At 41.0% G+C, this 14,178-nt stretch overlaps 1 protein-coding gene across 1 annotated transcript in view; it reads left to right on the top strand.

The window, feature by feature from the left end:
* The window catches only part of LOC124613855 (epithelial discoidin domain-containing receptor 1-like), a 616,622-nt gene that overhangs the window by 579,359 nt on the left and 23,085 nt on the right, over positions 1–14,178 (top strand). The window contains 1 exon segment of the mRNA XM_047142580.1: positions 3,628–3,951. Coding sequence (XP_046998536.1) covers positions 3,628–3,951 — 324 coding nt within the window.

The following is a 14,178-nucleotide window of genomic DNA, read 5'->3' as shown; positions in this document are numbered from 1 at the left end:
TGGCTCCTGGAGGAACCAGCACAATCGAGATGAATACAGGACTGTCTGAAGTGGTAGGCCATGGGGAATAGGATCTGAGTGTGGCAGATTGTTTGTTTTGGCCAGTGGAGCACGTAGCTTCCACGGAGGAAATATCAGTGTCCATACCTCACGAATAGGTGTCATGTCTTGGCATTTGCTTTATGAGCAGCAAACCTGAATGCGTTTGTTGCAGGAAGTCCGGGGCCTACCGGCAAAGGGTGTGTGGGACAAGGACCTTGGTGCTCCTCTTATCATCTTTCAGGAGGACGATGACTTGCATTACCAATAGGTCGTGCCATCGCGTCCAGAAAGACTGTAGATCCGGGTGTGTCTTCCTGTTTGGTGCCCAACACCTGCTGATGTACTGGATGTCCTTCTGCAGTACTGGGACTGACGCAGTGTGGTGTTTGAGAAGCCGGCGTCCAGCGGAAGTATGACGACGGCTTCCTTGGCGGCGGAAAACCACACTTCAGTGTCGGCATCGAAGTCCAGATCGTGACCGACGGGTGTGCGGGATACGAGTTCAGCATTGTGTGGTTATCGGATGTGGATGTCATAAGAGTAAGCCGACAGCCTCGAACTGAATAACTGTAGTAGAAAGATAACGACAGAACCCATTGTTGAAAGAAACCAACTTTATCGCAGCGAAAGCTCATTGTTGGTTTCAAGTAGCGTGCACTGTAATAATGATGGAATAGCTGGAGGCCCTCAATCGAGGACAATGATCGCAAATGGGCTAGCTCAGTACATCTACATCTACATCTACATGGCTACTCTGCAATTCGCACTTAAGTGCCTGGCAGAGGGTTCATCGAACCATTTCCATACTACTTCTCTACCATTCCACTCTCGAATGGGGCGTGGGAAAAAGGAACACCTATATCTTTCCGTTCGAGCTCTTATTTTATTATGATGATCATTTCTCCCTACGTAGGAGGGCGTCAACAAAATATTTTCGCATTCAGAAGAGAAAGTTGGTGATTGAAATTTCGTAAATAGATCTGGCCGCAAAGAAAACCGCCTTTGTTTAAGTGGCTGCCACCCCAACTAGCGTATCACATCAGAGACACTCTCACCCCTATTGCGCGATAATATGAAACGGGCTGGCCTTCTTTGCACTTTTTAGATGAACTCCGTCAATCCTACCTGGTAAGGATCCCAGACAGCGCAGCAATATTCCAGCAGAGGACGGACAAGTGTAACGTAGGCATCCTCTAAATGTTCCGCCAGCAAAGCGCAGTCTTTGTTTCGCCTTCCCCACAATATTGGTAGTTGCTTTGTGAGCAGCAAACCTGAGTGCCTTTGGTGCAGGAAGTGCGGATCTTACCGGCAAAGGGTGTGCGGGATGAGGACCTTGGTGCTCCTCTTATCACCTTTCAGGAGGACCATGACTTGCATGACCAAGAGGTCTTTCCAATTTAAGTTGCTCGTAATTGTAATTCCTAGATATTTAGTCGAATTGACAGCCCTTAGATTTGTGCGATTTATCGTACACCCAAAAATTATCCGATTTCTTTTAGTACCCATGTGGATGACCTCGCACTTTTCTTTGTTTAGTGCCAATAGCCACTTTTCGCACCATATGGAAATTATCTCTAGATCATTTTGTAATTGGAGTAGATAGTCTGATGAGGGTAAATTACAGCATCATCTCCGAACAATCTAAGGGGCCTGCTCATATTGTCACCTAGATCGTTTATGTAAATCAGGAACAGCAGAGGGCCTATGACACTACCTTGCGGAACGCCAGATATCACTTCTGTTCTACCAGATTATTTACCGTCTGTCACTACGAACTGTGACCTCTCTGAGAGGAAATCACGAATCCAGTCACACAACTGAGACGATACTCCATATGCTCGCAATTTGATTAATAGTGGAGGAATAACACTCGTAGCAAGTGGTGGTAGGATCATGACTCATCGGTATACAGGGTGTTACAAAAAGGTACGGCCAAACTTTCAGGAAACATTCCTCACACACAAAGAAAGAAAATATGTTATGTGGACATGTGTCCGGAAACGCTTACTTTCCATGTTAGAGATCATTTTATTACTTCTCTTCAAATCACATTAATCATGGAATGGAAACACACAGCAACAGAACGTACCAGCGTGACTTCAAACACTTTGTTACAGGAAATGTTCAAAATGTCCTCCGTTAGCGAGGATACATGCATCCACCCTCTGCCGCATGGAATCCCTGATGCGCTGATGCAGCCCTGGAGAATGGCGTATTGTATCACAGCCGCCCACAATACGAGCACGAAGAGTTTCTACATTTGGTACCGGGGCTGCGTAGACAAGAGCTTTCAAATACCCCCATAAATGAAAGTCAAGAGGGTTGAGGTCGGGAGAGCGTGGAGGCCATGGAATTGGTCCGCCTCTACCAATCCATCGGTCACCGAATCTGTTGTTGAGAACACTTCGACTGAAATGTGCAGGAGCTCCGTCGTGCATGAACCACATGTCGTACTTGTAAAGGCACATGTTCTAGCAGCACAGGTAGAGTATCCCGTATGAAATCATGAAAACGTTTTCGATTGAGGGTAGGTGGAAGAACATGGGGCCCAATCGAGACATCACCAGCAATGCGTGCCCAAACGTTCACAGAAAATCTGCGTTGATGAGGTGATTGCACAATTGCGTGCGGATTCTCGTCACCCCACACATGTTGATTGTGAAAATTTACAATTTGATCACGTTGGAAAGAAGCCTCATCCGTAAAGAGAACACTTGCACTGAAATGAGGATTGACACATTGTTGGATGAACCATTCGCAGAAGTGTAACCGTGGAGGCCAATCAGCTGCTGATAGTGCCTGCACACGCTGTACACGGTACGGAAACAACTGGTTCTCCCGTAGCACTCTCCATACAGTGACGTGGTCAACGTTACCTTGTGCAGCAGCAACTTCTCTGACGCTGACATTAGGGTTATCGTCACCTGCACGAAGAATTGCCTCGTCCATTGCAGGTGTCCTCGTCGTTCTAGGTCTTCCCCAGTCGCGAGTCATAGGCTGGAATGTTCCGTGCTCCCTAAGACGGCGATCAATTGCTTCGAATGTCTTCCTGCCGGGATCCTGGAAATCTGTCTCGATACAAACGTACCGCGCCACGGCTATTGCCCCGTGCTAATCGATACATCAAATGGGCATCTGCCAACTCCGCATTTGTGAACATTGCACTGACTGCAAAACCACGTTCGTGATGAACACTAACCTGTTGATGCTACGTACTGATGTGCTTGATGCTAGTGCTGTAGAGCAATGAGTCGCATGTCAAGACAAGCACCGAAGTTAACATTGCCTTCCTTCAATTGGGCCAACTGGCGGTGAATCGAGGAAGTACAGTACATATTGACGAAACTAAAATGGGCTCTAACATGGAAATTAGGCGTTTCCGGACACATGTCCACATAACATCTTTTCTTTATTTGTGTGTGAGGAATGTTTCCTGAAAGTTTGGCCGTACCTTTTTGTAATACCCTGTATAGTCACAGTTGGGAGATCGTTGGGAGAATTGACTGTACTCCTCTTACTTTCTTGCTCGTTCTCGCGTGCTGCTGACTTTGCCGTTATATGTGTGTGTGTGTCCCCCACCTGCAGGGCGAGTACTCGACCAAGAGCGACGTGTGGGCGTTCGGCGTGACGCTGTGGGAGACGCTGACGCTGTGCGCGGTGCAGCCGCTGGCGGAGCTGAGCGACCAGCAGGTGGTGGAGAACTGCAGTCGGTGGCAGCTGGACGACGGCCGCCAGCGCTGCCCCGCGCGGCCCGCCGCCTGTCCCCGGGAGCTCTTCGACCTGATGGCCGAGTGCTGGCGCCGCGACGCCGCGCTGCGTCCGCGCTTCGCCGAGATACACCTCTTCCTGCAGCGCAAGAACCTCGGCTACACGCCCACACCCCAGGCGCCGGCGGCTGCGGCGGCGTCGGCGGCGGCGGCGGCGGCGGCGGCGGCTTCGGCGACGGCCACTCCGGGCTAGGACCGACGCGGCGGCCTGCCGACGCCGAACTGGAAGACTGGCCTCCTATCGACTGTCACCTACCGCCCCCTCCTACCTCTCTCACACAACCACGCACGATATACTCCCTCCCCCACCCACGAACAACCCCCCCCCCCCCCGCCCTCGCCCGCCCTCTTCTTCACGAAAGCCCAATCGATGGTCCTACTCCTAAAAGTACTATCCCACTAATAGTCTTGCAAAAATCTTGTAGTTCAACAAAATTTTACTATGAGATGTTTGTAGTACGAAATATTTTTATACGTTTACAGCTCCGACTGAGCCTTTAAAATGTGAAAACTGCGAGGATTGTGGCCCTCGCGTGAATCGAATACGGTTAAACAAAAAAAAATAATAATAACCACAAATCGTCGACAAGTAATTGTTAAGTGTTCCGTGTAATATTTACTGATATTGTTGTTACGAGTGTTGCCAGCACACTTCTGAGACGAAAGCAGATATCTGACTTACGCGGAAACTATTGCTCGTTCAGTTCCATAAGCACTTCTTTATTTCACACAGTCTTAAGCCACATACTCACTAAAAGCAGAATTTCCTGTCTGTGTTCCTAACGGTAATTTACGTCCTTGCCTTCTGAATATTTTACAACGAAATTGTCCAACAATATGCTTTTTTGCACACAGTAGGCAGTACCAGTGTTACATATTTATGCATGTTACTCATAGAACCAAATACATGTTGACAGTATGTATATAAATACATTTCTCTGAGCAGTTGCATACAAGTATCCACTGAGCACATTAAAGAACAGACTAAGTCTTCTAACTATTACGTTAGCAAAGATATTTGTATGTGCGTGTATTCAATAACAGGCATTCCCTTGCATACATGCATTCAAGTGTCATTCGAGTTTTCTGCACTACGAGCTACATCCTTCAACCAAAAATGTGTACAAGTGACTGCATAGAACTGAATCCTTTCTCTGAAATATAACAGCACAAAAATAAATTATTTTTTCTTCTTTCGATACCTCCTCAGGTAATAAAACAAATGAGAGTGAGATACAGTTGCCCATGTGTAGTTTGTGGGAAGAAATATTCTCAGAAATATGCATGATAGTAAAAAATATCGGTTTCCCACTGTAGATAAATATTTTTCAGCGATAGTAGATTTTCTTCTTTCGTTTACATGTATTAAAGCCATTTTCTCATTGCAGATATAGAGGACTCCGTTACTAGTTATGGAACTTTAAGTTATCTTTGACCAACGTAAAAGATTATATGTTGGTATATTACACAATTTAGCAAACATCGAGTGTTTTTATTCTGAATAAACCATTAGGCAATAATTCACCATGTATTAAGAAGATGTTACTGATGTTTGTTGGTATCATTATCTGTGTAATGTAAATAGAGATACAAATGATGAAGTAATTTCTGTTAACATTTCAAGATGCTGGTACATGCTTTATATGCAGTTTGTATGTAAGATGCTGTCAGAAGACTATTATAACATATTTTGACTAGGTGATGGTTGATAATGTACAATATGAGGAAAAAAGTAATTTATTTAAAACATGTGGAAACCAAAGCGATAAAGATATCTCACATTTTATCAGCCTTCTGACTGCATAACAACTGATCTGTAATTATGTGGATTCTGTACTTGTATTACTATGTTCAACAAATGTTGAAAACTATTTAAATCAAGTAAGTATCAAAACACGACTTTAAACATACTGTGTTCATATGTGATAAAATGTTTTAATATATATGTCTATAAAATGTTGAATTCTTACTATGAATATTTGTAAGTGTGACAAATTTTAATGTTCGAATTATTGATTACTGTAACTTGGTGTCATATCTTGTTATCATGTTAACTGAGGAAACCTTCTGAATAACAGGAAGCAACCGTTTCGCTCCCTAGAACGACTTGAGTAAATTGCAGGTTTTGAAAGGAGGCAGACATTCATTCGTTGGTAACAGTTCTAGAAGACAGTATTTACTTGAACTAGCGAAATCGAGTATATTTAGGGACAAAGAACCTTCATATATACTGTAAAATAATTCATAAAAACAACTTATTTTACCAATAAACGTTTTCTGTTATTACCCTAAGTAATTAACTAGTATGCCAATATAAACGTGTCGTTATTGAACAGATTTACAACGAAATTAACCTGTTTACTCCGTCAGTTTTCAGAAAATCCTTTCATCATTTTGAGCAATATTTCACTGCCAAGGAACATTTACTTTCAGACTGAAAGAAAGCCACACATCCTATGCAGCACCTGGTTTCTTTTGCTTTACCTCTTATGATCGGTATGTGCTGTTCCTTGGCTGTTTCATTATGATTCAGATAGCGCTCTAGATCGATGTCATCAAGAGCTAAACTTTTTCCTCTGGTGGGTACAGCATTGTACCATTTAACCATTTTTACCTCCTTAATAATTTTATGTAACTGGCAACAATTTCCTATACCTTGACTCCTCAACACAGTTTTCTATGCCCATATTACTAACGATTAGGGTTAAATTTTTAATATCGGTATGGGCTTCCTAAAACTAATTAGTGTATATGTATATGTAAGATAGCATTTTTGTAGAGACTACCAGTAGAGTAAAAATGAACTTTTTTGAAATCCAGTATTTAGATAATGACGTCGATAACTTATCAAGAGCCTAGATCGCTGTGCGAACAGCACATCTGACTGTGCTCCTAACGAGGAATATCAGAGCAGTGGGAATTGAAGTGTTACAGTTTGTTTAGTAGACAAATCGTAAAGTATTATCATGAAATTAAGACTTTCGCTCACATTTTAATTGTTGTAAGTAAAATTTCTGTTACATATCAGAGCATTATGTTCTTCTAAAATAAAAGCAGCTCTCATTCATATGATTAGTTAGTAGTATTAGCATAGTTACTTCAGCTATGATTTCTGTTTAATTACTCGAAATGGACCAAACATTGTGTACATATCTGCTAATTTATTTTCAACAAAGTAATGCAACGACTTGAAATGCAATCGAAAATTTGGTAGTCCTTTTGATTTCAAAATAATTTCATTATTTAATTAATGGTTAAAATGACTTTAGCAAATTTTGGAAGTGAAATGTTTCAAAGCGCTTCATGAAGATGTAAGCTTTTAAACCAAAAATATGTAGCTGTAGATTTGCTGTTACTAGGACACTTTTGACAAACATATATATTTTAATGATAACAGTTGTTTTGCTATTTTGTATCTCTCTTTATTAGCCGAAACGCTATGCCTTCTCAACGCTAAAATATATTTATCTTTCCTACACATGACTGTAAATAAAATAAATGAAGATATATACATATAAATAAACGTACCTCCAGAATTTTCATCACGATGTCTTATCCTGGAGGGATATTGTTCTAAAACTTTGTGGAATGGAAGTCAGTGCTCTTGTAGAAAGAATATTTTTTCTAACTTCTATCATAGGAAATTCAACCCAGTAGTATAGAATACAATTACATACCCTCTCTATTGTAAAATTAATCCTGATTACGAAAAGGCTTTCCACTTGACAATCACATATAGTTGATCTCTGTTAGAAAAGTAATTTCATACAAATTATTACAGGTTTGTCTCATTATTTCAAATCCTTGCAATAACCCTCTATTGAGTTATGATCTGTCTCTAAGTAAACAAACGTTCAGATTGGTTCACTACACGTAGTTATTGTAAGAATCGTATTCATTAATTTACCAAATCGTAAGTGGTCCATTGGCTGTTGACAGTCCTAACTATAAAACATTACAGAAATTCCTATACATAGCATATGTAAAGTACATGTCAGCATGTATTCATTTGCTATCATCTGGAGAAACTTCACATTATCCAAAGTAGAGGGAACACACAAGAATACATATAAGAAGTTTTTTTTCGTTTTTATGTACTTTGTATCTTAGATGGATACCATGTATGGTACATTTTGACTTCATTTTGAAGAGCAATGATTTTAGTTTAAATGTGTCATGTGATATATGGTTCAAAAATCACTGTTTGCAGAAAATTACTTTCTGTCTGTAAAATGTTCTTGAAAATAAACCTTTGTCTTTGTTTGACCAAGGATACTGTTTTTCTGTGTTTTACATGACTGATACGATCAAGTAGCACAAGCAGACGGTGAACCAGGAAACCATTACAGTAACATTTTTGCTTTAGACGTGAGGTAATCACTTACTGAGTATGTCCAATGCAGTCTATAACCAATGAAAGTAACTATGCCATCGGAATCACGACACTAATTCCCAAAGCATTATAGGTCTTCCATCATGCAGGTAGAGGTTCATGATTCTTAAATACGTCCAATGGTACAAACAATTTAAAAGCAATACAAGCATATATGTTTTCGTTAGTCGATAGTGTATAATTGATGTCCCAAATTTAATTGTGAATGGGCACTGGAATTCAAGAGTAGAAAAAAGAAGTGAAGGAAAAGTAGTAAAAGAACATGGACTGGAGGAAAAGAATCGAATGGGAAGCCATCTGACATACCTTCACGCAGAGCAAAATTTAATCATTGTTAACACTTACTGAACGAATCATGAAAGAAAACTGTCTCATGGAAGCGATCTTGAAGCACCAGAAAAATTTTTTTTTTCTGAGTGATTTGATGCGCCCTACCACGAATTCCTCTCTTGTGACAGCCTTCCAGTCTCTGAGTACTCCTTGCACATAATGTATGTAATTATTGCTGGGGTGTACTCTGTCTTCGTCTACAATTCTTACCCACTTCATCTCCCTGATATACCGTGAGAAGAATTCCTTGATTTTTTTTACACATCTCCTACAATCCTGTCCCTTCTTCTTGGGAGTAGTTTCCACATTTCCCTCTACTCGTCAATTCTGCGCAGAGCCTTCTTATTGCTTATCACTTCACCTAAATTGGAACATTTCCAATGCTTCAAATTACTTCTTTTCCAGTTTTTGCACAGTCTGTGCTACACTTCCACTCAACGTTGTTCTCCAAACGTACGTTTTAAGAAATCTTAAGATATTTAGAAACCTACTTTTAAGGAAAAACATCTGTTGGAGAAGATCTTGAGTCTGACCATAATTTGTTGGCTTTTAAATACTTTTTAAAGATGAACAAGTTCCAGAAAGATAGGAAACTGAATAAGTGTAGCGTGAACAAGTAGGGAATACGAGACTTTCGAAAAGTAGCGTTAGCCTATGACTGAGCGAAATAGCTGAAAAAATACAGTAAAAGATAAACTGGTATATTCGAGGGAGTAAATAACGCAAGCACCAAAGGAACAAATAGCCAAGTAGACATACTTGGATAACATACGCGTCAATAAGTATAACTGATGACAGGAGAAATATTAAAGTGCAGCAAACAAAGAAAGGGAGAGGGAAGACAAGCCTCTTAAAAATAATATTGACCAAAACTGCTATGTGTCAGTCCAAGAACGACTAAATCAGAAATAAAAAAGCTGTAGCAACACGCGCGACAAAGCACTGGAAACTGAGCATAGGAGAAAAAAAGAAACCTTTGGGAAAATGAGAAGCAGGTGCATCAATGTTTTGAGATAAGGCGGTATTTTAGAACCAAGCAAAGAAGGGAAAGCTGAATGGTAGAATGAATGTACAGGGTGATTCAAAGATCATGTTCCAAAGTCGACATGGGTGATTCAGTAGTCTTGGCCCATAGGGCACAGTCGTATTCATAAATTTGACAGGAACGATTATCCGAAGCAAAAAAGCTAATAAACATGGCCTCTAATATACCTACATGAAGAGCTATGAGCACTTATTCTTCTTCGATGCCGTGAAATGGATCTCTTCTACTGCAAGTTCTTTGCGCTCCATATTTTTGGAGGAGATAGTATGGATCAAAACAAGAGAAATTACCACGTCAGTACGGGCTCTAAAATGCATATCTTAAGAGCTATGGACAGTTGTTCAATAGAAGACATGTTTCACAGTAGCGAAGATGAAAAAGTGCTCATAGTTCATAATTTTGGATCGCATGTTTAGTAGACGTTTTTGCATCGAATGATCGTCTCTGTCATATCAGTGAATATGACTTTGTCCTGACAACCAGGACTATTCAATCAACAATGCAGACTTTGTGTTATGGGACATGACTTTTGAATCACTCAGTATAGATATGCTGTATAAAAGAAGGAAACTTCAACACAGTCTTATGGAAATGGAAGAGGTAGGTGGTGGTAGACGTGAACCTGTGGGGAGAATCTGACAGAGTATTGTAAAACGAAGGTCGGAACAACGCACCTGGAGTAGATAATCTTCCCTTAGAATTTTAATATCGTGGGAAGGATATATGACCATAAAACTGTTACACCTGGCGTGTGGGATACATGAGACAAGCGAAATAGTCTGATACTTCAAGACAAATGTACCAACCGTAGTATCAAAGACATTATCTACAGGAAAATGAAACCCCAGGCAGATGCCGCCCTGGGTATAGATCAGACTGACTTCCAGAGAAATGTAGGAGCAGGCGAGGCAATACTGACCCTACGACTCCTCTAATAAAATAGAAGGAAATGGGGCACACCTAGACTTATAGCATTTGTAGATTTATAAAAGTTTCTGTATTGCTGAGTCTTTGGAAATTTGAAGGCTTCAAGTATAAAATATGTGACTCTGAAGTTTATCTACAACTTTTACGGAAATCTGACGAAGTTATAACAGTCGAAATACTTGAAAGGCAAGAAGTAGTTAAAAAAAAGGAGTGATATGGGGTTAAGCTAATTAAATCTGTACACCACAAGGAAATCAATGAGAAATTTGGAAAACGAATTAAAAGTTCATGGATCAGAAATAACAACCTTAAAGGTTAGCCAATAACAATATTGTTGTGTCGGAGAGCACTAAGGAGTTGGATAAGCAATTGAGTGGAACTGATAGTGTCTCGAAAACAGCTTATAAAATGAAAATCTATAAAAGTAAACCATGGGTAGTGGAGTGTAGTCTGAAACTAAGGGAAATAGATTAGCAAATTATGCACCAAAATTAAAATATGGGTTTTCTAATTTAGAAAGCAATTAACTGACGATGACAGAATAAAGATGACATAATATGTAGCCTGGTAACGGTAAGTCTCAAGAAGAGAAATACGTTAATCCATAAATAAAGGTGTTAGGAAGGCGTTTTTGATAGTATGTGCCTTCCTTACCTAGTAGTGAAACGCGGTTGATAAAAAGTTCAGATGAGAAGAAATTAAAAGGATTTTGAAATACGGTGGTAGAGCAGAATGCTGAAGACATCACTGACGTAACAAGTCACTACTGAGGATTCCTTCCTAAGCAAGCTTGACGAAGGATGAGAGGAACCAGTACCACTTAAAAAAAAAAAAAAACTTGGTTCACCTGGCACGGATGATAATACCTCTTGAGGACCCCTTACCAGCGTTACGCAGTGGAGGCGGAGATGAAGACAGCAATATGGTGGAAATGGAGGAAGAGGCAGCCATGATTTTGGGGATAATATAAAAGTAGTTGGCTCAATTAAGGCCTGTTCTGCAGGTTAGGGGCAACTACGAACAACATCTGTTCTCCCCGTTAGGGGCGGCTGAATATTAACCCACCACGCCTTGCAAGTGCGGCGTTTTGAATGTCAATCACCTCGTGTAAATTCCAATGAATTTTCAAGCGAAGCTACCCTAAGTGAATAGAGAGAAATGCTCAAAATCTCACACTCATGATCTAACAGTCCGCCTCAAGGAATTTGGGGCAGACCAAAATCAGAAAAGAAAGAGTAAAGAAATAAAAGTGCACGAAATCGGCTGAGATACCCTGTACATCTGTGAGCGACGTGTACCAGGAGAAAAGGCTGAGACCCTTGCACCAGGTAACGTCACCTTACGAAAGAATGGGGAAGCTTCTTTACTCAGAGTTTCTGTTCTAGTAAATGGGAATGTCCAAGAATTTATGCCCAAGATGGTTTGCGATTCACCTAATGTGACATACATTGTCCTCAGAGTGAACAACAAATTTTCTGTACAGGTCATCCAAGTTTGTGCTCCAGTCGGCGGTTCTGATGGCGAGGAGGCTGAACAATTATACGAAGATATCACTACAGCAAAAGACTCTGAGAAGGCAGTACTGGATAACATCATGGAAAATTTGAATGAGAAAAAGAACAAAAGAAAAAAGAGACCCATGAAGCATCGGTAACTATGGCTTAAGCTGTGGAAATGAAAGAGGTCGGAGAGTGCTAGAATATCGCTTAGCTGAAAATCTCTATTGCGTGAATAACTTCTTTAAGAAGTCTGACTAACTTAAGTGGACATGGAAGTGCCCTGAAGGTTAAACCAAAAATCAAATGGACTTCATCCATACTAACGATAAAAGTACAGCAAAGATGTGTGTGTATTCAATAGACCCGACACCGGAAGCGGGCTTAGGCTAGTGTGAGCGTCCTTCACGTTTGACCTCAAGCTTGAAGTATCAAAAATGATAAGGAAACACACTTTTCAAGAGCGAAAGGCAAAGTGAAACATCAAGCATCATTCCAGAAAACTTTTTTTTTTTTGGAACTTGGTTCATCAGAGATTCTGGAGTCCTTACAAGGGAACCTCCCCATCGCACCCCCCTCACATTTAATTATAAGTTGGCACAGTGGAAAGGCCTTGAAAAACTGAACACAGATGACTCGAGAAAACAGGAAGAAGCTGTGTGGAACTAGGAAAAAAAAGCATAATATACAAACTGAGTAGTCCATGTGCAAGATAGGCAGCATTAAGGATAATGTGAGCGCAGGAGCGCCGTGGTCCCGTGGTTAGCGTGAGCAGCTTCGCTCTCGAAGATTCCAGGACATGTTCAGATTTGCTTGGACCTATGCAGGATTTGACGGTCTACACACGGAAAAATTTGAAAACATTAAAAACATGTGTTTTGACAGAGCACAGGGAAAACTGAGCGACTGTGAAACTGTTGCATTCATTTGTTGCAGTTTATGTGACAAACTCTTATGTTTTCATCACTTTTTTTGGGAGTGATTATCACATCCACAAGAAAACCTAAATAGGGCAAGGTAGAAGAATCTTTTTACCCATTCGCCAAGTGTACAAGTTAGGTGGGTCGACAACATATTCCTGTCATGTGACGCACATGCCCTCACCAGTGTCGTATAGAATATATCAGACGTGTTTTCCTGTGGAGGAATCGGTTGACCTATGACCTTGCAATCAAATGTTTTCGGTTCCCATTGGAGAGGCACGTCCTTTCGTGTACTTAATCGCACGGTTTTGCGGTGCGATCGCAAAACACAGACACTAAGCTTATTATAGTGAACAGAGACGTCAGTGAACGAACGGACAGATCATAACTTTGCGAAAATAAAGAAAGTAAAATATTCACTCGAGGGAAGACTTGAACGAAGAACCTTTTGTTCCGCAGCTGCGCACGCTAACCTCGGGACCACGGAGATCCTGATCTTGCCTATCTTGCAGATGGACTACTCAGTTTGTATATTTTGCTTATTTTTTTCATAGTTCCATACAACTTCTTCCTGTTTTCTCGACTGATCTGTGTTCAGTGTTCCAAGGCATATCCACTGTGCCAACTTATAACTAAATCTGAGGGGGGTGCGATGGGGAGGTTCCCTTGTTAGAAGTAAACGAATTCGCTAAGAAAATTACAGCTATCATACAAACTGCAGCAAACAAAAGCCCACTTCTGAAATCTAACAATAATAGCCGACTATCAGTTAGAAGATTCAGGCCATCGAAAACAGAAATACAATGTACAGGGGTACAGCAAAATGTACTGCTCAAACGAATTAGGAGAACATGTGCATCGGCGACCAGTATGTTAAGTCTGTTTTGATGCGGGCGACACTTTTGGGCTTGAGATTTTCGCTTACAGTATACGAGTATGCAACAACTAAAGGCATTCGCCATCTTTCAGCAGTGTTATGCACTACAGTACCAGTGTACCAGTGTTCTCTAGCGAGATACACAGACGGCATATGTCACTTGTGGACGTTGTACTCAGCCATGCACATGCAATGCTACAACTTAATGCAGTGCAAGTTTCAACAGCAGTCTGTTTGATCCAAGAAGGATAGACTTTATGTCATGTTGCTGTAGATTCCAATGTTTCTCCATGTGTCATCCACAGGTTGTGGACACGCTACAGGGAGACAGGTCAGTATACAGGTGGAGTTGGACAAGGTCGACGACGCGTCACAACC

This window comes from Schistocerca americana, chromosome 4, assembly GCF_021461395.2.
Source record: "Schistocerca americana isolate TAMUIC-IGC-003095 chromosome 4, iqSchAmer2.1, whole genome shotgun sequence".
NCBI classification, from domain to species: domain Eukaryota; kingdom Metazoa; phylum Arthropoda; class Insecta; order Orthoptera; family Acrididae; genus Schistocerca; species Schistocerca americana.
This window is presented reverse-complemented; position numbering and strand designations above follow the sequence as displayed.